The sequence below is a fragment of the Cephus cinctus genome, unplaced genomic scaffold (assembly GCF_000341935.2).
Source record: "Cephus cinctus unplaced genomic scaffold, Ccin1 Ccin1_scaffold0101, whole genome shotgun sequence".
Classification (NCBI taxonomy): Eukaryota; Metazoa; Arthropoda; class Insecta; order Hymenoptera; family Cephidae; genus Cephus; species Cephus cinctus.
In genome coordinates, this window is record NW_014332838.1 from 1,555,748 (window position 1) to 1,582,209 (window position 26,462).

General features: G+C 42.0%; 1 protein-coding gene across 6 annotated transcripts in view; it reads right to left on the reverse strand.

Moving 5' to 3' along the window:
• LOC107274768 (hemicentin-2) overlaps positions 1 to 26,462 on the reverse strand; it is a 156,655-nt gene that overhangs the window by 64,808 nt on the left and 65,385 nt on the right. For all 6 annotated transcript variants that reach the window (XM_015754263.2, XM_025091968.1, XM_025091967.1 and 3 more), the window contains 2 exons: positions 5,363 to 5,726; positions 4,654 to 4,889 (listed from right to left, as the gene is read on the reverse strand). In XM_015754263.2, coding sequence (XP_015609749.1) covers positions 4,654 to 4,889; positions 5,363 to 5,726 — 600 coding nt within the window. The remainder of the gene's footprint in view (positions 1 to 4,653; positions 4,890 to 5,362; positions 5,727 to 26,462) is intronic.

A 26,462-nucleotide genomic window follows, 5' to 3' on the forward strand; every position in this document is an offset into this window, starting at 1 on the left:
ATCTACGACGGACCTTATCAGGCAACTACGGCTATATACCCTATAATTAATGAAAGATATCGTCTCTCGATTCTCGCGTACCAAGCATAACCAATTCTCAACCCTAATGTACACAGCCTGATCCCACATGTTATATTAACCGAAGTTCCTCCTAACGCCCCTCCAAGTATCAAGCAACGAGAGGAACTTCAATAGGTACCGCGCCAGTAATCGCTACGTACCATAACGCAGCAGTATATGCTATATAGACTCTATTTGCCAGAAGGTCGAAAAGCTCTATGGTTAAGTACGATTGGTCTTGGTAAGTTTCACCCGTACGGATAAACATAGTCGACCGTAGTTTTCGCGTCTAATGTATTAAGGAATGTCGAAATAGATTTAAAAAAATAAAATATATACACATGATCGTCAAAAAGCGACTACACTGACACAGAGTAGAGGTACGTGTATACGGAGTAAATTGAAGTGGGTCGAAAAGGTGAAAACTCTTTTCGCACTTCGCTCCGATTGATCTTCGGAATTCCATAAAAGCTCAAATGACTGCCTGCTGTTTCGCTGACCGTTGTTAAATGCACTTCGAGGATAAGATCGTAAAATCGTGAGAGCTTTCGCAACGAATGACAGGACTTTGAGTGCATCATAGACCGAAAGCTTCGAGTTACGTATATTGGCTGGCCACTCTACATCAGCTACCCCCAATTCGCTAACGGCGAGAGATCCAGAGGAATGTACGTATCTTCCCTGTTCCAGGTTCGTCCGGCAATAGCAGCAACAGCAGCAATGCTGAAGTGCTGGCTATTCAGGTCGCTCCACTCCATCCATTCTGGTGGGAGCAGGCCAACACGACGGCGTTCGAGTTGGCAACATGTGCCAAAGGCAGTTTGCATGACTTCACGGCAATTTGTATGCGTCGCTTAGCAGAGACGTAACTAACGGTTAGGTAATGAGAGGATGCGTTGAGATGGTTATCGACATATGGTAGATCTCTTTAAAATCTCATAAAAGTAAAATTACTAAATTCACCTACGAGCGTCCGTCTATCTGAAACCATAACATGACAGGTATGACCGTGCGGTAAAAAGCTGTTTAAAAAATCGGTCATGGATAAACTAGTATCCTAGGTGAAAAAAAAAAAAAAAAAAAAAAAAAAAAAAAAAAAAAAAAAAAAAAAAAAAAAAAAAAAAAATATCGTTTTTGGTAAACCGAACCGGATGGACAAGTCTCTAGAGCCCGTCGGATCGATAGCATCAAAATCTAATTTGGGGCCAAGTTGCAACGCTGGCGTTGGAGTATTTATTGCCGTCACTCTTCCATTAATTAGGGGGAGAGCCTTCGGCTAATCAATGGGTAGTTAGTGGGCAATGGCTAGTTCGCGTCAATAATTAGTGTCCGTGTAGGAGGAACGGTGAGCTTTGATGCGCTAATTTACACCAGCTGCACTAATGCTGCTGGTCCAGTTGTCACGTGCGCCGATTGTTCGCATGATCTTTGACGACTGGTCGTACAATTTCTACGTGCAGTCTTTTGAGTTCGGCGAACCCCCCATATTTAAATTTAAATCAGCGACAGGCAACTTGATTCGATAAGTAGAGACCACGTGGATTGGAAGAAAAATAAAGTATTACGTAATAGGGGAGCTCGTGAAAAACAAAAATATAAGGCCCACCGAAACACGTAAATGCGTAATACGGTAAAACCAATGTGTGAACCGCCATTACGTTTAACCGAGGAAATGACCAAAGGTGTGCCAGCAGGAAATAGAGTTTGCATAGCTGATACGGATAGTGACGCGTGCGCCGTGACTTTCGGAATTTGCATTAGCGCAGCCAACCGGGATTCGTGCGTGTGTGCACAGGCTATTAAAACCAGCGAACCGATATAATGGCTTCCGTAAACGTCTCCGTCTGCGTCGGTTTATCCCTTGATCAAACTTGACAGACTAAACTAATTCAACGTTTCCCGTGTGAAAAAAGAAAATACCGTAAAGGTACGGTAAACTAATCAACGGCATTGACCTTATATAAAATCACTATTTTCTATACTCCTATATCCACGTGTCTGACGTGCAATCTAAATTTTCTCAATTATATTCCCTTGCCCATAACGTTACTTGTTATATCGACTGGAGGCTATTATGATATAACGTATTACGAATTGCTGTGCTATCCGAAGCAGAAGCAGTACGTTATTGCTTGATATCCCAGTAGTACAAGACCGATATTGGTCAGACAGTAGAATGCTGTACCCTCGCGTCAGACAACGCGACTTTCCTGAAGATTCTATAGCGCGTCCACCTTACGGAATAAGTGAAGCGAGGTAGAAAGATAGAGATTGGAAAAGTACTAAAGCTGTAGTCTGGCCGTTGTCAGGGTCAGGCAGTCTCGTGGAACCTATAATACATATCCAGTACTACGTACTCGATCGCGAGGACGAGCGGTAAATTGAATTTCAGAATATACGTCCTGGTCAACATACAGTATAAGGGATGACGATGGTAAGGGTTAAAAATTTCGACGTTAGCGGCGTACGCGTATGTATACTGATAGGGTATTCTTGAGAAAATCAAATTTCTTACAGGCGATATTGTTGGTGGTGGCGCGTTGCTGGATTTGAAATAACGTATGATAAATGCGTTTAGGGTGTCGCCATCTGGCGGTGAAATTGGTTCTTAAGTTTTGTCAGTAAAGCGACGATAGCAGAAGACAAATTTTTGTATATCTATCCGAAGCGACGAGCACACCGTGGATTTTCCATCTTAAAGCTTCGAGTCTATTTGTCGGATAAAATGGCGGAAATTCGAGAGAATCCTGTATAAAATCCGCATTATTCTAAACTTTTTTTTTCCCGCTCTTGGCAAGCGTATACGCTAAGCAAATCTATCCCCATCAGACGCAGCCCGATATCCCGACGGTGTGCTGGAGTTATCTCTCCTAAAGTATGAGATTGTCGGATTTTCAACTGCTGACGAGATATTGGACCAATAAATTCGGCATATTTCCTTCCTATTATCGTGTATATGTCCAGCAGTATCTTGGTTGGCTGATATTCAAAATCTCTAACGTATATACGAAAACTATCCGATAAATAGCGACGAAATAAAAATGATCAAGACTAGATATAAAAATTTTATTAAGTATCCATAAAACTGACGATTACCAGTCGTTATACCACAGGACCTAAACTTTACACTTTACAGCCAGTAATTTTTCTCACTTATAAGGAAGCCTTGGTGCGATACAATTAAATTGCAGAAAAATTCCTACTCGAGAAACGTCTCGGTAGTATTGTTTCAAACTTTTCATAGCGGCTGCTATAGGGGCGAGAGAAATTTTCAAAAAGTTTCATATTTTCACGCGGCACAATTTCACGAATATAGATGCCGTCCATCCCCAACGGCACAGTCGATCTTTCTCGTCAACTTTAAAGTTGAGACGCGAAGCACAAGAGGAAAAGCGAGAGAGACTGGTAAAAATAGAGAAACGTGAGAGAATTTCGTTAATGCCGTCATATATCTCTATTACTATTGTTGTTGTCATTATTATTATTATTACCATTCCTATTTTCATTCTTAATACAGTAGATACACCGCGAATCATAATACCATTTTTCATACTATATATAAATATATAAATACATATATGTATATATATTTGTTATCTCGTCGATTATGCAAAAAGTCCTTTTCAAAACTTTTATTTTCAACGAGCAGAGAATCCGTAGATATTACCGTGGTAGCAGCGTGAAAGCAACGAACGAAGGTACGCGAAACAATTTCCGTCAAATTTCCTAGCAGAACGTAAAATCAGCTGCGCAAAACCCATCATTCTATCGGACGGAAGGGGTCGTATATTAAAAAGGGTGGAGTAACGACGGAGGTACTGTACGGGAGAGGAAAAAAAGCGACTGTCGCAAAAATGCATTGTTGCACTGGGTGGACCGAGCAAAAATGAAGAACTGGTTGGACTTCATTTGGTTGACTTTAGCCAGAATGGAGACAGTTAGAGCAACGGCGGGACTCATACCGCTCTGAATACCCCGATTGTTTCGGTTTGACGTTATTTGTCCGTGCTTCAGATAGAATTGCAGCCTCCGAGTTGGTACGTATGTTATACTACGTACACATGGTCCAGGGCTTGCCAGGGCACGTTTGTAGAAAAAAAATATTTACGCAATGCATATTCATGCATCGACGCGCGTAACCTACGTGACGCGAATTAATATGCATAAGGCCGAATTACCCGGGGAATTCAGAAAGGACGCTTCACGCTCGACGCTCAGTAGCGTCGACGTCGTCGGGAGAGACTTTACCTGCGTCGATAAATCAGCATCGATTCTTTCGTATCGTAAAATAGACGGTAAAAGGTAAAGCGACTGTAACTTATTGCGATTCAATAAAAAGGCTCAAAATGAGTTTCGAGATTTTCGAAGGATTTACAGGAAATTACTGCAGCTTCGTTCACTGGTACAAGTACTGTATAGTCGACTGCTATAGTCGATTCATTCACGCTGATTCTTTCACCCTATTACAGACTTGACCTCCCCCTCTCCTTCACCTATTAGGTACCCATTAGTATTCACTATAGTGAAACGTAGTATGATCATTTTGCGTTTTGACAAAAAAGTAAATTCTTCAAATAAATATGTCAGACTTACCCAGAACGACGAGCTGAACGGGTCTGCCGACGAGGATTTTACCCCGATCATCTTCAAGGGTGCAGGTCCACATCCCGTCATCCTCGAGCCTCACGTTATCAATATGCAACGCGGCCGTCGAAGAGTCGCCGATATATCTGTGTCCAGTGCCACTCATTTCCGTTCGTGTATCTATGGTGATCATATCGACGGGACTTCCTTCGTGTAGCCAGGTTGCCGGTCGTATCCTGTAGCTCCTATATAAAAAAAAAAATAAAGATAAGGAGAAATATACGTACGGGTACAAGTGAAACGAGGAAACGATATAGTACCAGGCAAATAGAGAATTACGCGTCTGTAGAGTCGTATGAATGATATCGATTAATAAGAAATATTTTGAGAATGAAATAGAGGCAAAAAGTGTCTGAGACGGCATGGAAATAACATTGGAAAATTTATGTCACTTTAGACACGTCTCTCCTAGGTACAAGATGTGACAGAGTACAAATTTGAGACGAAAAAAAAAACTGGAGTCAAAATGACATTTTTAAAGTATAATTATCCAACCTTTCGGATCACTCGAAACCAATAAAAAAATTGGTCATATACGTAAGGTGAAGTAGAGAGATAAAAAATTCTCAAAGTTTTATAAGAATGATGTTTTTGAGAATGCAAAAGTATTTATGTGAATATCAAATAAGATCAAGCTACTGAAAACTGATGGTGATACCTGCTCGCTGGTAATAGGAGTCTGGAGTAATTTCCGTTGAGTTCGCAAGGGAGAACGACCTTGTCGTGAGGCTTCACGACGCATTCGACGGGTGGCCTGGGTGTCATTGTCGAAGACGAAATTGGAAGGTTGGTAGTGCTGGGTGGGCTCGTAGGCCATGGTTCTTCGTCGGGAGCCAAAAGTGCCGCAGGTTGTGCCACATCGTCGATCAGCGAAGTCACCGCAGGTGAAACAGTGGTGATGCTCTTGGTTCTGATGTTCGGATTGGGACTGATGGTGCTGGTGGTACTGGTGGTTCTTTTGAATCGTCTGCCGCCCTCTTGTCTTCCGCGAAGTGCAAAAAGACCAGCCTCGTTCACGGAGCCTGAAACGTAGACGGATAGTAGGTAATAAAGTAACAGTGAAAGCACAGAGCCGTCGGTTAACGTTTGGTCGCTGTTTTCTTGCTGGTAAACATTTACCGTGATTCAAGATTGGCACGAGAAAGACTGAAAGTACGTACAAGAGTTTTCTATGGATATAGGACGTATAAATATAAAAAAAAGTCACGAACAAGATCAGTAATAATCCGTGTAATTCGGAAGAATAAATTAGCAACAATAGGATCAGGTCTCAGGAACGAAGGTTTCATTGAGTTATTGAATACCTTAAGGGTCCTTGATACGTATTATACAGTACGACAATTAAGCATCGCGTTTCTGGAAATAGGCTGTGGCTGCCAAAGCGTTCCCAGCATCCGCTCATTGGTCCTACTCTTACCGTCTCTTTCTGTCTCGCAGCACCGTCCTTTCAGGCCTGAACAGCGGTAAATATTCCTCGCGCTAGGGCTCTCTGATCGAGTTAACGTAACCCAGAATTCGATAAAGTTGCGAAAACGTGCTTCCCTTCACTCCCGTAGGTCTTCTCGCCACTTCCTATCCAGACGCCATTCGGAACGCTTCGACGCCCCTGATGCTATCCAGCCAAAACGGCCTATCCAAGATCCCCAGCATTGCGGCGCACCCGAGACTCCCCGAAAAACTAATTATGGTTCCGATGAGCCGCAAATAGCTGGGACCTGCTAAAGCAACTAGTGTACCACGTTCCAGTCCTCCCTTGAGAGTCCCCTTGTGAAACAACCCCCCAGCAAGAGGGTAGTTCGAGCACCCCGAAGAAATGGTCCAAGTCACTAAGTGTCTACCACCGTATTTACTCCTCTTCAGGCGGTAGCTCGCTAGGGAAAAAAAATACATGGTCACGAGCCTCAAGGGAAAATAAACGTTGACGAAAGCATGACATTCCTGTGTATTCTTTCTCTTGTCCATAAGGACACAAGAGGATCAGAGGTTGTTGCCATGTTGTGGGTTACTTAGTTTGACAATTGGCTGACTTGTATAAGGACGGTACTACTTGACTGCGTATGGCGTGTACCGACGTAGAGTGGATGTTGTTCGACGTTGATGCATGCATTATTCAGCCAGAGTATCCATTCATTATTCATGTCATGATCAATGGATGTCAACAGACTGCGATCTGTATCTGAGCACGTTATGCCAACGGTAGAAAGTGAAAGCACCAAGCCAGTTGAATGTAGAATCCAAGTACAAAAGGAATGTCCTGACGCATAGTGTAGGTATATAATGAAGTTGCAGTTGGTCTGGTTGCATTTAATATCACTCTATGCGAATGTACACACCCCACGTACCTTTAAGTACGTGCAAGCTTTTGGTGCGAGTATTGCAAACGTATTGTATAATACAATTTTCATAGTCGAAAAATTCAGATTCATATACGTACATTTCCCGCGAAATACGCTTCGATGAAAATTAGTCAACAATTGTATTTTTACCGAGCGAATTTCTCCACCCGTTCCCATGAAATTACAATACAGTTACTAAATAATCTTCGTTAAGCAGTTTAATAACGCGCCGAACATGGAACTGGAAAATTTAACAAAATCCATTGACATACTTTATCATCAAACTATATTAATATAAACTTTAACGTCACTAGCTGTATTTAATATTTATAAAATATCAAATTTCATTCTCGAACCTCAAAGTTATTTCTCAGCCAGTGATAAAACGCGGAGTCGGCAAGTCAAAAAGCTTCACACAAGCATACTATAATGCTATATACCTAAGGCAAAAATACGAAGAACGGAGTGTGTAGGGACGTAGAAAGGGATTTGAGATAGGAGCGCAGCAGCATCCGAGCTTCGGTATATAAAGTGATAAAGATCACAGGCGTGTCTCCAGAGCACGTCCAAGAGTAGATGCGGCAGTGTATATCGCAGGGCGAATCTATCTTTCAAGGAATTCACAGCACGAACGTCTTTGATGGCGACCAGAGTGATTCTCGCCCCTAGCTCCTTCCTCGAGCTCCACCGTCTCTCGCTCCCCGTAACCCCGTTCTACCCTTTACTCCTTCCTTAACTCAGTGTCATTTCAGTATAAATCCCCTGTACTACATCCGACGACCATTCTCCTCGCAAAGCCATGCTATGTCATTCCAATCAGCACGGGATGACGTAGGTACAACCCTTCGTTAGATAAGCGGACTCCCAGATCATACCGAAGGAGAGGATTCGGGACTGGTATATGGGACGAAGACACGAGTACATTACATACCTACATATGTACATCATATGAGCACATATGAACCGTGAGCAAGCGATGACGATATAATTGGTAAAATAGGATTATGTTTCATGGGGGGTTGGAATACGTTCCCATTTCTATTGATCGCAATGGGGTACCGGATGACTCTGCATCTCGTTAGCGCATGTATTCCCAAGGGTGGCATACGGAGGAGGGCTCCGAAACGAGGGAGCATTGAAATGCATAGTTTGATTACTTCGTCAGACGGGCCATTGGTGAAATGCCGTTCATTGAGATAATCGTTAAGGCCATTGGGATTTGACCTTAGAATCCGGGACTGTCAAGGATGCCTGATGGATCCTGTGTGCATGGGGAGGTCATAGTTCGGATATAGCTAGAACGGTACTGTATAACCAGATTTTAACGAGGCTTCGGTACCACTTCTATTTCGTACGTCAACTTGACACCCGTCCTCTTCCCGCAATCCACCATCCCGTGTATACTCAGGTACATACACTAGCAACCCTACAGAGCTCCATTAGTGACGCCCCTGTCCATCTACCTAGCGGATTGGACCGGATTCTAATCTGACCGCAGGGCATGCCTTCTAATACAGATAGGCTTGATTAATTCCACGTTAACGTACCGACCTGTATTACTCCACGTCCCTGATCTCCCATCATGCCGATTTTCTCATTCCATAACGATACAGCTGAAAATCAGGCCAAAAAGTTATCTCTCTTTCTCCCTCCTCGCTCTTTTCATCTTTGATAACAGGTCCAGCCAGGATACATGTATCAAATACCAATTTCAGCAAGCAGCTACTCGATCCTTGACTGGCTATTCCTGTTGACCGATTTTTAACCTATAGCAACGAAATTCGCGATCGCGTGCACACCGTCAACTTTCAATGGTCTCCTTCGATTCTGTTCTGGCCCCGCGCCACGTCACAAACCCGATGAAATCTCTGCCCAAACAAACTGGAGGTATACGTACCCCTCTGTGGGTCAGTGTTTGTAGGAAAATATATATATGTGAAAAAGAGAGAGAGAGAGAGAGAGAGAGAGAGAGAGAGAGAGAGAGAGAGAGAGAGAGAGAGAACTGAGATATTGAGTGATTGATACAGTTGCCAAGCGAAGCTTACGTCCCGCAAGTTTTCTGAAGCGTAGCCAAGAGCTTTGAGGCGTGAGTACTGCTTGCAAGCAAGACTCGAATATGGCAAGTCCGGCAGTCGATGCCAAACCGGAGATCACTGCGATGTACCAAAGTCCGCTTCTAAAATTCCAACTCCAGAGAATTTCATGTTCCTTTTTTATCTTTCATTTCTTTTTTTAATTCTATTATTTTTTATTAATCGTTTTTTCGAAGCCTGAGTAGGTAGCTTTGAATTATGTCGTAGTGTCGATTCTTCTTTAAGATTATATTTATCGGAATATAGTATATGCAGGGTTAAGTTATTGCATTGGGATCTTGAAGGAGACACTTCGTTGCATTTCTGCAATACATTGGCCAAGGTGTGTTGACAAAGTTTATGGTCGGAGGTGTACCTGACAAAGTGTGGGCACAAGTGCGACCGAATGGGAACGAGTATGGGGGAGAAACTGCAGCCGGCATAAATGCATGCAGAATTGCCTTGTTTGGGTATCCGCGTGTAACCTCCATTCTCACATTTTGGATGATCCTGCTAACTACGTCGTGATAGTTCAGAGAAGTGGAAATTTGAATTGCTTGGGAATTAATGTGTAGTTATGAAGATTAACGTAACTGGACAGGTGCAATTCGTATTACCAGGATAAATATACCGGAGCGTAATAAAGTTTCATATCTTTTTTTTTTTCAAATAAGGCTGGCCAGTTATATGGAATTTATATGATTCGCGAACCACCACTTGCTTATCACGTTGAACATTTATGAAGGTATTCTTCGTGGGACGCGTATAGGCATAGACCATGAAATTCGTTTAATTCATAATTAAATAATGGGGTTTGAAATTTTTCTAATGAAACCAAAAATACTCGTCTTTTACGTACATCTATATATTAATTTTTGGTTCGAAAACCATTTATGACTTAAACGATAAATTTTATAAAATCAGTGTGTCATCGTCATATTTGACAGTTATGATGAAACAGTAGGCCATTTATGAAGGATAATTTGAATCAAGCAATATTTGATGAGTGGCTGTAACGCAGACTAAATTGAAGATACATATAGTTATACAGTGTTCACAGTGAAAAGGCTTTTGATAAAGTTTAATTGGATTTCTATTAATCACCTATCATCAATGCCACGACTATTTCGTAAATACGTATCTATACGTGATATCTTCGCTAAACGCATCGCAGAATCAATTATAAATTCCATCATCCACACGACTGGCGTCGTACCCATGAAAACTCTGTAGGAATTGAGAAATTAATTAAATCGCCGCTGCGACGATATTAAAACATAGATCTGCACTTAGGAGATTTCTTTCTCTCTTTCCTTCTCCTTCTGGTTTCGCACCTCCCTCTGGCGCACTGTAGCCGACGTGACTCCTTTCTACTTGATAAACGATAAAAGTCCGACAAGTCGAAGTTTCTTAGTGAAAAAAAAAAAGAAAAAAAGAAAATTAAATATGACGAGGAAATGTACTACGTAACCAATTAAAAGAATGTTTTTACCTTGATTTGAAATTTCTCGACAGTGAAGGTAGCCATTCAATTTTTAAAGAAATCCACCGCTTTATAATTATTTACTTTGCGTAATAAGATGCGTATAATTTTCTCCACCGTTTTAAAAATCAATTGATATTAATTACTGCTTAATTGAAATAAAATTTATATATGTCTCCAGCATCCACTGAGTGATTGTTCTCTAGCTTTCCAAGAGCGAAGGAACATACATATATATACTGCATATACATATATATGAAGAAAAAAAAAAAGAAAAGTAGGTAAACGCGTAAAAGACCCCAGCCTTCCAGATCTTTTAAAAGAGGCCATGCACAAGTGGCTGCTGTTATTAATGAGACCGTAATGGCGTCGGTGAGACGTGTCCCGTATTCTGAATAGTCCAGCCACTCATCGTCTGTCACTCAATTTTCATTACCCTTCGTATATTTCAAGCGAGTGCTTTCCAATTACTTCAGACAAATTTTCCCCCCTCAAGAATTTCCACATTTCCTTCGACTCGCCAGTAACATTAGACATTATCGAAAAACAGATAAGGACTCTGTACGTTTTGGAAAAAGGATATCAAAAGACACTCTATGTAAGAAGTATATAGTGATAATGGCTTTACCGTAGTAGGTTGTATGTACCGCTACTATACTCTACTGTAGATTAAAGGGGGGAGAGAGAGAGAGAGAGAGAAAGAGAGAATTATCCTTATTTTATGGAAACGCGAAACTCTCAAAAAGTATCATGAAAACCGGATATGCAGAATTCATGGTACACTTTGTGCTAATAAAATTATCGTCTAAGCTCGTGCTTGGCAAACGTTGCGCGAATAGTTTTCACCGTCGCGAAGTTAAGTTTGCGAATTTTCATTATTATATGATACCAAATGGACTGTTCTATTTGTATCTGAAGTAATGTCCAGTTTGGAGTTTATGATAATTTGATGATACTGCATGAAAATTATTTACTGCTTGTTCCTTTGATCGCTGATTTTAATATAACAATAAATAGGGGTAAGGAGGAGTCGATTAATCTTTGAAAAATTTATCTCTGTACATAGATACTGTATTATATTATGTATTTCAATTTATTATGGAATTTAAATGCCATACATACCGCACAAGCGGAAGACGTCGTAAAATTTTATGAATTAGTAAAGCATCCCTTGGAGAATTGCTCACTCATTTCGTGAATTCCACGTTATACGTCTTCCCGTGACCTTTTCACCCTTAGCTAACGCCTCTCGTCTTAACTGCACAAGATGCAAATTCTTGGGGCTTATTCAACCCATTGGTATAATACTCTGTGTGAGAGAGAACAGTTGTGAGACTGATCCTTGGTAGGCATAAGGCTGAGAAAATGGAAAGGCTGAGAATGTCAATATCGAGATTTGCAAATATGGAAAAATTAAGAAAATAATAATATACGCAAACATTGTTAAACACACCGAAGCACGTATGTGTAAATAACAACGTGAGGATAGATGTCTCCCTTCTGTACGATAAACTCGAGCCGGGATAACTTTTTGCTCAAGAAAAGATACACGTACGTAGCTTTAGATAGCATATGTGCGAAATCTTTTCGTCGCAGGTCGCGAAAAGTTTCTCATACACGTAACAAGGTGGCAAACAAGGGGAGAAAGGTGGATATTATATAGAAGCCATTGAAAATTCGATAAATAAAACATATAAAGGTAGAATCGTTGAATTTCATTATTTTCTATCTTCTTATATTTTCATAATAACATTTTCTGCTGGTGTAGATACTACAATTTGCACTGTATTGCGAATAATTATTCGCACGATTTTACTATCTCCTGCAAACTATTGCGACCCAAGCAAAAGGCCAAAGTCTGTCTAGTTCGGCAAGGAACTTTTCAAGTAGGTACACTCTGAGCTTGCTTTCTTGGTAATATTCAAGTTTCTGTATTCTCGAAAAGTTTCGAGCTTCGAAACACGTTCTAATTCAAATCCACAGCGAACATGCATGCAATGGACCATGATAATACCACGGTGCAAGGATGCAACTACGGAGAACGTAAACATTCAATGACGCATCGATAATGGAGTTTTTATTTATTTATCGGCAGTGAAATTCTTATGAGCAACTTTATTGATAAAAATTTGGAAAATATTCACGAGATGGTATTAGCAGCGATAATCCATAAATCCATAGCTGCATATATATGTATATACATATAGTATATATAATAATGACTATTAAGTACATGACAAAAATTGCGATTTTATCTCGATCTCGAATCTTGAACAACAAAAGTGTGCAAGATTAATTATTGTGATTTTCCGAAAATTAAGAAGAGTCACTTGCGACCGATGACCTGACGAACACATGACGAAAAAGGTATCTCGACGAAAACGAATAGCGATAACCTGAGATTGGATAAGAGTAAAGATTTGTCTACTGGACTCAGTAAGAGAGAGAGGGTGATAGAAAGCGAGTAAAAGATACATGTGTATATAGGTGGCATGTCAAAGGGAAAAAAATAAAAAGGAGCCAAAAGCAGATCTCGGAAACTCTATATATAACGTGACTAGCGTTGCGACGTTCTAAATCGGCAAAATACGACGAAAACGATTTAATAGGCGACTATGAAAAAAAACCCATGAAGCTATTAATTTCAAATTCGCAAAAATAGATCGTATACCCCTCTGAAGTCGTTCGCGTGAATTTATCGTGCGTATACATGAAAGTATTAGCAGCCGGGCTGATTTCACATCAGTGAAAAAGGTTATTCTGTGCCAGAGCAAAATTTCAATAAATTGTATAATCCATAAACAAAGATGAAAATCACTCATGATTCATGTAAGCTGCTCATACAATAATAAATATTTAAGTTACTACCCCTAAAAATAATAAATTCCTGTTAATTGATCGATGAGTAAATGCGCTAAATATTGTATTTATTGTTTGTTTACGAACACGTGGGATTATCGAAAATGCGATATTTTCAATGTCAAAATACTGAACAGCTTGTTAAGCTTCGATTGCAGCTAAAAATATCTGCGGACTTCAGAGGCGAATTTAAAAAAAGCGAAGAAGTCGACTTTGAAGAGTGACGTGTTCCTCGACTGGTACGAAGGGTCGATTAATGTTACAACGTGCAGAGATTAAAATAAATTTTGTAGGATAAAACGGGCTTTTTTTTTAAATTATTACACGATCCTTTAAATACCCCACGGGATCACGGAATTAAAGCACTGAAAACTGAAATGCCGGTAACTGGACGGACGTCGCGTCACAAATCAACCGACACGGTACGTCGATATTGATTACCGCAAAGAACCGATTTTCGAGTTAATATTTCGAACGCGGAAACGACACAGCATTAAATTTCCCGCAACTTGTAACGCGTGTACTGGACCACGTTATATACGACGTTCGCGAAATTGATTTATGTGACACGGGAAATGCTCTGGGTCACAAAAATAAACGTTACGAACACATGATAGATAGGATGATGATTTTGTGTTGGTAATAAAATTTAAAAAAAAAAAACAAAGCAAACCTTCCCAACCCAATACTTTCCAAAGGAAGAAAAATAAAAATTCCACCACTAACGATCCCCCTTCCATTCCGTTCTAATTTAAACCACAAATCATTATCGTCTTATAAATGGACCCGAGGTATAGCCTGCAAAATTTTGCGCCATTGAAAATTACACGCGCAAGTGGAAATTCTCTCAGGGTAAACCGAATCGACTCGTTAGCATGGAAATGAAATATCCAGGGATGGGGATATATAAATCAAGTAATCGTGAAATAATAACGATCGTTTAGCGTTTTAGTCCACGTCATAATTAACACATTGCGCGCATAGATTATCCTGAAAATCCAAAGACGAAGGGTAGCAAATTAAGGGTGGAATAATCGTACGGGGGGTAGGAGGGTATATCACGAGACAATCTGAGTGTGATTATTTAGCAAGCTACGAGATAAAATAAAATTACAGTACCCCTTACAAATCTCAATTTCTCACTGTACTGCAGCCACGGGTAGTTCCCACCCCCCGATCCAAACCTTTTTTCCGCGAAAACAGTTAATTTCCTATTTATTTGTTATCCGGTAATTAATTCATATGATTTATCAGGGGTTGCGTATTGTAATTCCGCAGAGGCCTGCTGCGTCCTCCCACGTGCCCCTAATGCGAGTGCGCCTGCACCCCCCACCCCCCACCCCGCCAACCCACCTACCTTACCAAGCACAGCAGTACCACACCGGCTAAAATGAATGACACCAAACAGAGCTACGGGAGTACCGGGGATATTTAGCGTTTTCCAATACGCGATGCGCTTGCCTGTCGCCGTTATTACTGCAAGCTCATGGCTTTTGTTTTCCACCCTTAAAAAATATTACAGCTGGACCCACGGTACTTTCCTTCTTTTTTCTCCTCCTCCCTGTCCCTTCCTTCGCCCCTTTCAGCAAATCGCGCCTCGAGCATTGTTCGGAGATTATTATTGCCGTTGTTACACGGACATTCTTATGGGCCAGCCAGTACACCCCTGGATTTCTTCCCTTAATAGCACGCAGACACTCTATATCGAAATGGAAGGTTCGAATTCGCACATGAACTACGGGTACAGTAGGAAACCTTCTTCGTTCCCTGACGTAAAGGCTATCTTTGTCCGTACGGTTGGCCCTAAAGTTCTTAACGTATAGCGCACGTGCGCACTTACGATTTTATGTGTAAAGGCAAGTGCGCATATACGAGTATCGTAAAGCTCCTTGGAAAATGGTCGATCACTTTTTTTTTAAGTACACTCCGGTAATAGGGATTACGTTGTGAATGTCCGTATCATTTACGTCGCTTACTGTCGGACGTTTGATAAGGTTATAAATACTTTGTCAAATAATTTCGGATTGTTTATTTATTAGTTTCATACTTTATGGGATTTCAAGTACTTTAGTGCTTGCCCGTCGGGAATTAACGAAGACGATGATCTTGTTTGCAAAGTCTGTATATGTATATGTATACCCATTTGGAAAGTTCGAGTCGACCCTATAATGTCTTGTTTCTTGAAAGGGAGTGAAAGGCAACTCCTCAACTAGCAGCACGAGACACATAATCTTATTTGTACTTTTCCAAGGCTTCTTGGTTTCTCCTGGCAGCTAAGAAATCTCTGGAAATCCAAGCCAAGTAAAGATACACTCGCGGATGTAGTATTGCGTGGGTACAATGGTACCGTTGAAAGATTCATATGGCAAAAAGCCACATATGGTACACGCAGCATCCCAGCTGTGCGAGACTCGTAAATCTCGTGATCGAGAATTCGCAAACCTTAAATCCCATTTAAAATAGTATAAAACCGCATCTTATCGAAAAAATCAAAATTTATTGCTCAAACAATAAAATTTGCTATGCATTAAGAAATAGACGATATTTACAAGAAAAAAAGAATTCTCATAAAACAATCAACGCAAAATTTAATGGTTTGCGTAGGTATCACATATAATATGCAAGGACGACCTTAATTTCGCTAAACATCGCCAAATGAAGGTACACGAGGTGCAAAAGAACTATTATCAAATTAAAGTTTAAGTTAATTATTTTTGCATTAGCCCCAAGTGGCTATACCGCAAAGAGACGAAAAGTATAAAGAACGAAATTCTAAAAGCTTTTAGTTAACATTGAATTATTTCAGTCGTCAAGTGTCCCAGTGCGGACACTCACAAGATCGTTATTCACTCCAATAAGATGCTTTTTGTACTCAGCATAAAAGTATACTTGTATATTTAGTCCGAAAACGAAAAAGTTTACGTATTCGCTCTACACAGCAATTCCAAATTGCGTTACCGCTAAGTGAACGCGCTTAAGACTTAGAATTCAGGAAAATCTACAATCCGAAAGACGCTGCCGGTGCAGTCGAGTTATTCGCTAAATCGCAAGAACACGTACTGATTAAGCCAGCAGCGAACCGGCTACGCTGAAAGTTCAAGAGCGTTATCGTTTTAATAGACAATAAAAGCGATCGTAGACATTTCGCGTAATTTTTTTATATTTTTCTTTTCTATACACAAACCACGTATCCCCGACAAGAAACGACTATTGAAGTTCCTCGAGAGCGAGACTTTAGCTTTGAAATTCAGGCAAATACATAAATCCGTTACTTACACGTAATAACGTTTAACGACTGTGACCCAAAGAGACTAGCTTACGTACATTATGTAAAAAGTTATAAATTATGCAAGAACGCGTCCACGGTCCACGCCGCACAGGGATAAAGGTAGAAGGACCGTGAATCACGTAGAGAGACACCGATATGCGTAAGGCAGGTAGGTAGGTAGAAAAAGGTGGTGCGAGGTAAAACCGACACGAAGTGTAGAGAACGTGGATGAAAATAGAGAAAAGTGTACATACAGGGAAGGCAGAGGACGGAATTTAATAACGATTTCTCAAATGAGAATTAGCCGCTTTCACAACCAGTTCCTCGACGCTTCGGCTGCATTTTATTTAATATTAGCCTGGTTACCAGGTTAAACTGTTGGGCGTAGCAGCGGCCCCAGGAATTTGCATCTTAATCGCGGCGCATTACGGTAACGTCGTTTCCGTGACCGTTCTCGTATCCGTTGGTTCCCTACAGAAGCCATAAAGGCAAAACGTACCCAAAGGTAAGCGCAGTTTGACACGGACGAACTACGCTCGATTTTACCAACGACGATATAATCGGTCGATTCACCCGTAAATACACAGCCAACTGATTGACCCCCATTGTCGTACCATAGGATCGTGCACGTTCGTCCACCTCGAAAAACTTGACTCCAGCATCCGGATGGTGAAAGCTCGAAAAGTATCGTTCTCGGTATATCCATACCCAACGCGTACGTATAACTCAGGCATTCGCCCAGTCTGGATCCGTAAGTCTGTATTCAGCATCCGAATCCTCGTTCCATCGGTGGTACACAGCCACGTCCAATCCCGCCGTATGTCTGTAATACACAGTAGCTGTAGTACTGTATAGTCACGATAACGTTCTTCCGGCAACATGCTCTCACGGGAGAAAGTTAACCGCAGGCTATTTTTCCGCACAGCCAACTTTTACCAGCGAAGCCGACTCGCCACCGAGTTCTCGAACTTCCTGAGATTTCGCGTAAATCAAAGTAGCACTGGTAGAGCGAGGGAGCGAACGACCTGTGACGTCACGCGCGTCCAACTCCTTTATTTTCATCCATGGCTTCGCATCCGGTTCCGTTCGCGTTCACGTTCACCTAGAAGGCCACTGTCCGAAGTGGACTTAGAAAATGTGACTGCACTTTGAATGGATACACCGTAGAAGTACGTATGGAAGTTCCTTTGGCTAGGGTCCTGGATTACCGGTCCGGTATTCTCGAATTGAAAGGACGCGCCGTTTCCTTTCGAATAAGCCGTAGCGCCGCGAAGAAAGTTAATCCCTAAGAAACGCGTTATAGCCGCGCACCTTGGGCTCCGCTAGAGCCTCGAAGTTCTTGGTGCTATCGCTCTCGCTAATTAAGCTGAATTTTCAAAAGACCCCTGACCCCCTTTTTCCAGGAACGCGTAAAGAGATGTGCCAGCTGTACGAAACTGGAGCTCGTGCCGACTACCGATTCGTGATATTTTTAACCTCCCTTCGGTGAGGCAAAACAAAAAGAAAGCTATACACGTCGAGTCCACTTTATACGCTTATACACGTTCCGGGGACATTTCTACTCGAGGAGGCCAAGGGTCGCGATTGATCCGACTAGACGGGTAGACCCTACATTAAAACAGCACGACCTTCTTATCACTTCGAGTGTTCTAGCGTCGATAGAATTACTAACGTTGTAAGGAACACGTGGCGTACAGATATATACACGACTATAGATATACCTTGGATCAACTATTTCGCTCGAGAAGCAAGGCAAATAAATGCTTTTGTACATTGTCCCATGGGCTGTTCGACAGAGCGTGTTCCCTTTTCGTCGATAACGTCGCTCGTGATAACGTCGACCGAGCCAGTTCCTAATACGTACATCTATATACGTATACATATATGGACGGCCCTTCCGTGGTCTTTACCGACGTTATTTCCAACCTCTCGACCCTTTTCTTTTCTTTTTTTATTATTCAAGAAATCCATCCCTCCGTATACGTGTCCTTGCCGTAACAGGCAGTAGGTACTAGGCTCTCAAATATTGATTAAAATAGGTCACAACGGACGAGTATCGTTCGCACGTACCCACGTTAACAGCTACTAGATGCAAGACCGTGGGACAAGGGAGAAATTAACGTTGCATACAGGCTAGTTAGTAGCAGTGTGTGCAGCGTGAATGCACCATAGTGTCTCGTGCTTTTGAATAGAAACGCGGCGGCGAGGCGACGCCCGTGGACGCCGAGGCTTTACGGGTAAGGGGGGGTCCACGATGCATTCTAAAAAGCAGAGACACACCGTTCCGGCCCGCCAAAGGAAATAATACGTTTTTGTTTCACGGTGCAGTGTGCACTGCGTGCACCGTACCTGAATGCAGTTACGCAAATGCACAGCGGCTGTGTCTCCTTCTCGCGCGTGCTCGGAGGACAAAGACTTAACAAACTTATCCACGCGAAGCCACGGCAACCGCGAGCGAATTAAGCGTGTTTCAAACGAATCAAACGAACCGTGCACTCTGGACTCCATACATTATTTTACTTCCGGCATTCACTCTGTCTCTTTCCGGTTGCAGTGTTAAGCGTTGCCACGCCATTTCTCATTGCGACTTCCTACGTTGCTATAGTACTGGCCTGACCCTGTACAGACTTTCTCTACTGACGGCTGACACGTTCGCTTCTTTTTCTACTTCGGGATACTGTTGCGCGCGTATAAGAGTGAGAACAAATGTTTTTCGCTTTTGAAATTTCACGGTACCTCCGCAAGCTTTCATCGAAACGATTGGGAATATGTATATATAAGCAAGCTTTATAGGTTAGGTATATTACACGCATTCGTGCTATTCGATTCCCTCGGAGACTGAGAAGAGATCGTACGGGTCGATTACAAGGGAGAGAAACTCGTGAAATTATATGAGTATGTGAGGCTAGGATTTTATACGTATTTCAGAAAAGCTCCTTATTGCCCCGTTAATCAGTGTAATGTCAATATTGAAAATTCCACCATAGCAAGTATTCTCGTGCTGGAGGCTAAGAGCGCATTGCGATCTCAAGTATTCGCTTGGTTCTCCTTCTGCGGGTGCCTCTATTTGCCCCTGTAATACGGAGACGAGACCCTTTCACGAAACCTCCTATGCGATCCTCCGCCATCCTCAGCGCCGTCACGACCACCAGGATCCTCGAATCGGCCACCGCGAACAACTTAATTACTCTCAATTTATCGCGAATGCAAAATGCAACGTGGGCAAAATAAACGCGAACGAGAAGTGGGTGGACGGGATGGCGAGGACAGCTAGTGGAACGACGACTAGGAGGACCTGGAGAAAACCTGGGATGCTTGAGTGGAGCGATAGTACACATTTGAGTGTATGCATATATGTATATAGTTGGTCGCCATTTATTCCGGCTTGCGCTGAATAAAAAAGCTCTTTTGCTCTTGCTGAGTGCCGGAGAGAGAAAGAGAAAGAAAAAAAGAGGAAACGTTTGGCGAATTCGCGCAAGAGGTACCCTGGGAGGAATGACTATTCCCTGGCCGCACCCTCCGGGCCGTAAAACCAGCCCCTTACTCCTCGGGAATCACCTCTCCCGAAACAATTGAATTTCTCTTAATTTATCACTCCCGCAGAATGCAACGTATTCGCGGAGAATACGTTATTCGCCAGAACCAGCCGAAGATCGTCCGCGTTAAATTTTCACCGAGAACATTCCAGAACGTTTTGCAGATATTCGCGATTATTAACGTTCAAATTCTCAATCGTTTATAAATCACATAATTTTTTTATATACATAAAAATAACGTCCGATCCATAAAAATTTTCTATTAAAATTCCCAAACTATTCATATTCGTAATGGCTTTTCAGAATCAAGGTCACTGCTCCTACATATACGTATGTATGTGCATATATATACTATATATAATCTAATATTGCCTTCTGTCTGGACCCTTTCCTCCCTCTTGGGATTTGACCCATGGAATAAAAAGAAAAGCTACGTTCATGTTTTAAATCCTACATCTCGGAACGAGGCGTAGGATAAAATAACAGATTAGATATTCCGTGGTCGTATAGTCGTCATGCAGCTGAAGAGAGATAAATAGAAGATTTGAGAAGGCACGCATTTAATATTATGACAAGTTAGCGGATGAGACCACTTCACCCTTGGCGCTCACTATACGATCCGACAGAATGGGTGATGGATACTCTGCTTATCACGACCCGAGCCCTAACGCTATCCCTGTTCCACGTATACTATATCCCGTGGCTCTACCCACGAACTCGTAACAGCCGCGTTCTCATGCTGCCACGTAATCCGGAAAAGTGAAAAGATCGATACAGCGAAAGGGATGAGAACGAAGTAGGTAACGTCATTCTCTCTCTTTCTCACGCTCTATCTTCCTCTCTTTCTTCCCTTCGGTGAATCGGCGAGAAACGTGATAAAATCAATACGAAAACTGTGAACATGAAATAGTCTTAGGCGATACAGTCCTTTGATAAAGAGAGAAAGAAAGAAAAAGTAAAATAAACAGTTAACCTTCGATACGGCACCGTTGCGTAAGCCAAAAAAAATAACAACAATAATGAAAGCGTAAAGCAATGGGTTTAGTATAAATATTAATTTTATATACTTTCTACTGCAAATATCAATAATTTCGAAAATCATTGGACGTAAAATAATTTTTTTCCTAAAAATATATAAATCACGAAGAATCCACCGGAAATACAAGGGATGGATAAAAAAGCGTGTCAATCCGAATTGTAACAGTAGACTCGTGAATATTGTAGGATAAGAATATTCGACGCAATGGTAAATATTAACGAAGTCGAGGTGGAAAAAGTGACACAGGACAGACGCGTTTGCAGGGAAGATCGAGTAAATGCAAACTGCAAGATTTATTAGCCACGCGACTAATGATGCTCGTATATGCACGTGTGTCCGTGACAACCAATGACTAATGGTTAACTTTTACCATGGAACAAACTCATAGAAATTCGTACATTCGATCTAACGATACTCGAAGACCATATACCGTAAGAGCCGCCGTAACAATATTTTGTCCCGGAGCGAACCATAATCTACGGAGGGAGACATCGAGTATAGAGGGTTGGAAAAAAAGGGTAAATTTTTTATTCGACTCCTCTTTGCCCAGATTCCCTCTAAACATACATGGAACACCACGTATGCGTTATACGTATTTACCACCGCCCCTTGGTATATCCACCCGCCCCCCATATCTTCTCGAATGTATAGAGTTTTGTTATGGCAAGCATTTACCCAACTGATCCCTTCAAACTATTCCCGACAATGAGGATCAAGCTCGTTCGTCGCGACGTCGCTGTCGTTGCGAAAGGCGAATTTCTATGATATTCAAAAGCAAAATCTCAAAACGAGGGGAACTTGATGTGTCGAGAGGGAAAAAGTTACGTGAGTTTTGAAAAGGTTACGTTCGAAATTTCTTGACAGGAAAAATGGTGGAAACTCAATGGGTCAGATTTCTCGACGGCCATACGGACGAACATGGAGTGAAAGAAGTAGAGATAGAAAAGGACGCGTTTACAGGCAATAGAGTTATGGTTGAGGCGGAAAGATCAGAAGCGACGGAAGAACGTGAAGTGTGGAGAAGTAAAATCTGGCGAGAGGCAGTTTCCATCGAGGCGTCTGAAAACATCGAGAAAACTTCGAAGGGGTAGCAGCAATACCCGTGAGTGAGAAGTTCTGAATGTCCACTAACAATCCGCGTTAGTCCTTTTCTTGCTTCTTTGAGCAACAACGTCGCGAATTCCTATCCAATCACCTTCGGAAGAAGACTTACGCTCTTGAGGATGCGAGACATCCAATTTTACAATTTTACCCCCGGGGCAAACTGTATGACGGGTGAAAATTTTGTGAAAAATATACTTATGTATATTAAGTATATTTGATCAGACATATTGAGATCGCGAAAAGAAAGAATCTGAAATAAGAATAAAATTGATGTATGCACCCCTGTACTATATCCTTGCAAAGATATATTATCGAAATTTCTTAAAAACTATCAAGAATTCAGATCACGCGTAAGAGATAACTAATGTACGAATCAGCTGCTACCATTGTTGGAACACCCGGTATAGTTTCCCTTCGTCGCAGTATCTCTCCAGGATGTTCGATAAATCCGTATACAATAGGAGACACACGTATATACATATATACATCTAAGTAAATAATCAGGAAACCCTGCAACGCTGGGATATCCATAGGTACCATCAAGGAAAGGTCAATCCCCACGGTGGCAAAACGTGGAGACCCAATTATATCAACGACGCAGCGGTTCGCGTTGGCCGTCAGGTCAAATCCCCAGGAAGCTGCAGTTGCGCCGCATCGCAAAAAGAAACCTAAGAAAGGTACACCAGTCGTTCGCTATCGAATTTAAATCGACTGCGCTGACACTCGGCCATGCAGACCGTAGAATAAGCTCGGGGAAACTGGAACATTTTAGTTACATGCTGAACAGTGTCATTGTCCGGTATCCTGATTCTCTCAATTTTCTCAATTTTCTCCTAGCAAATCCAATTTGAACCAGATATGCGCCTAGGAGATTTAACATGGCAGATCCATCTCGCAGCATCCGAAAGGAGAGTAATGTAATTCTCAGGGATTGGACCAGAGCGCTTCTAACTCATACCTGTCTCGTGTATGTAGAAACTCCACAGTGTTTAGAAAATGTTTTGTGAGGTTGGCTGGCGCCAGGATAAGACGATACCGCGATATCGGGAAGCTGTCAGCGAATGACATGGCAGCCCAGGAGCCAAGGGCGTAGGAGAAGCCGAAGCGCTAAAGGGACGAGGAGAGGGACGACTAGAGCCTGTTATGCAAATCGCAGTGAAGGACAGTAAAACGTAGCCGTAAAAGCAAGCGGGCCCCTTATTCTCATGCCAGGCAGTCCCCATAAATTCGCCCCTGGCTTGTATCAACGAGAATTTTGTCCCATCGCGCCATCCTATGTATTTTACGCGAGCCATTGTCGGAGCTGCCAACCTAGAACCATGGACTACACACTCTCTACGTTCGCTTGGACATATTGCGCAGAACCTACGTACGTTTGTATGTGGAAAAGGAAATATGATCTTTGTTATGTGCATCCTGGTTATCGAACCTTCCGCATCTTCAGCGTTCTAATACTCCTATGTACTATATATAATATATGGCATATATATATATAATATTAAAAAGAAGTTGTATGTAATATAAAAATATACCATATACATCCTCGAAGAATGCCTAGGAAATAGTTACGGAAAGGAAACAAAAAAAAAATTGAAATTTTCCAACAGCTATGTGCTGCTATAGTTTTCAATTTTTTTTCTACGAAGCATGAATGTTCCTTTTCAAGTATTACGTGACGATTGCGACTGCAGTTATCGGCTGTCCGTCATTATGAAAAGTACGATAGCGTCTATCGTAATGTGGTTTATACGGTAAGTGAAGCTTTTCATAGGATTCAAGTAAATTCAAATATCCTTTTCCTTTCCGTACTGACGAAAAGAGATTACGCGGTATGTAAAACTGTTCCGTAATGGTTGGTTCCTTTGCCTTTCCTGTCTCTCTGACCACGTGGACATCATCTGCCGTCCGGGGACGCAAACCCCTGAACAGGGTGACAATTAGAGAATAATTGCGTTGTTGGCTTCCTATAGTCTCACCGTACCGTGGTATAATTATTTTCTCGCTACTGCACAGATCTAATTGACACTCGAGCAGAGTTACGAATTCTTAATTGCTGGCTCATCAATTACTGGCGGTCCTTCTACCTTCATTATTGTATATGTATACACACTGCCTCCTACACACGCGACAGATTCCCTAAACGAGACAGGCTAGATAACTGCCAGGAAGTATCAAGAGGGGAAAAAGCCCAGCAGTTGGCATTGGGCGCAGCAAGCGAGTCTTCGATAAAGGAATTTATGTCCCGGAGAGATTTTTATGTCCCTCTGGATTTCACAGGAGCGACCAGACACATCCACCAAGACGTCCTCGAAGACCTTCAATTTAATAGGGAAGGCACGCGAGAGCCCTCTGAAATCTTCTCTGAGTGCGTCCAAATAAAAACGAGTTCCCCCCCGAAGTTATCGGCTTTACGTCAATTCGAACCTACTTGGACAGTCGTTGAAAATCGGATAAAATCAAAAATGATCAAATAACAGAAAAGTGCAAGAACAGTCATCAGATAAGAGTGAGGTGTCTCACCTGTCCCATCCATCTGTTTTTCTGCTGCCTGAATTCAACCTATACAAATTTCACCCACAAGCCTTATACAAGGAGCATGCAACGAGTCCCAGGTACTAGTACAGCAAGTAAAAAAAAAAAAGAACGCTTTTACGAAAAAGCTTCATTAGGCAAAGACCAAGAGGAGCCCACGAGGCCATCGAGAAGGTCTAGAGGCCACTATAAATGTAGAAAGAAAGTAAAAGAAAAGGAAGAAGAGGTCAGCATAAACTGTCCCCTTTGTGCTGGAAATTGCGTTTTAATTCCCGCATTCAAGGACCCCCGTTACCAGCCGCTAGTCTAGTACACACGCCATACATGGGTTTCATGCATTTTACATGGTCGCCACCTGCCGTCACATTGCCCCCTACCTATACACAAAGACTCCACCTCTCGTGGAACCTTTTACAGTACAGCATATACTAGTCCTTTGTATTCCAGAGGATCAACCGATCTCTCTAACCTACCATCTGGGACGGCTGACTGGATGGCTGTAAAGCGGGACGGCTCGTTGCCTGGCAATAGTAACCCAACTCAGCCCTCTTGCCTGAGTAAAACAATCGACCTCTGCAAAGACTCCAAAACGATAGGTAAGATGATATCTTATCTGAGAGATCCCATGGACAATTCGATCGTGCTGTATAACGAGAGAATTGAGGGAATTTCACCTGGATACGACCTGCGGCTCTGGGCTATTCTCGATCTTCCCTCCCGACGATCCCATAGACGATACATATCCGTGACAATCGATTCTTACGATTTTCTTCATCCTCGTCGCGTATACTCTTACGCGTACTGCGTATACCTCTATAGAGCCAGCTTGTATCTATGGGTTACTAGTACGCAAGATGGATCCGCGCCGTGGGAGCCCCGTACACGTTTACATAACGATAGCGCATCTGTCACGTTATATGGGAAAACAACCCTTGACGATTTACGAGCCGTACAAACGACTTTGAAAAACTTCTTTCTCGCTACGAGAATATAACCCCATGCCCACAGCAAACCGGTATGAGCTTTGCTTCCCACGAGGATTCCGATCAAAGGCTTTCATTGCGCGTCAGTTCCCTTGTAAGTGCGTCCATAAGGGATAAAAGTATCTACAGGATGATTTAAAAAATATTGCGTCATCTCAAGCTGGTTCTACCATAGAAATCAAATGAAGAGATTAACTTGAGCTTGTCCGATGTTCCTGGATAACACTGTATACCTACGTCACATCGTTAATAGCTTATCCGTTGAGTGGCAGGGTTTTTCTTAAGACTCGTTAATTAATAAGTATAGAATGTGCAAATCTGCGCAGACTGTCCAAAGAGAAGACGGCGTATGTGATCTATAGAATTTATATACGTATATACATATACAGATATAGATACAGCTCGCGTCTAGCTACAGAGCTGAACAAACTGTAGATAAGGGTCCGCGGTGATTGCCCCATAAAATATGTATCCCGTGAGCTCTGACCTTTTTTCCTTTCCCTCTTTTTATATCCGCCTCCCCATCTTCGATCTCTTCCCGCCTCC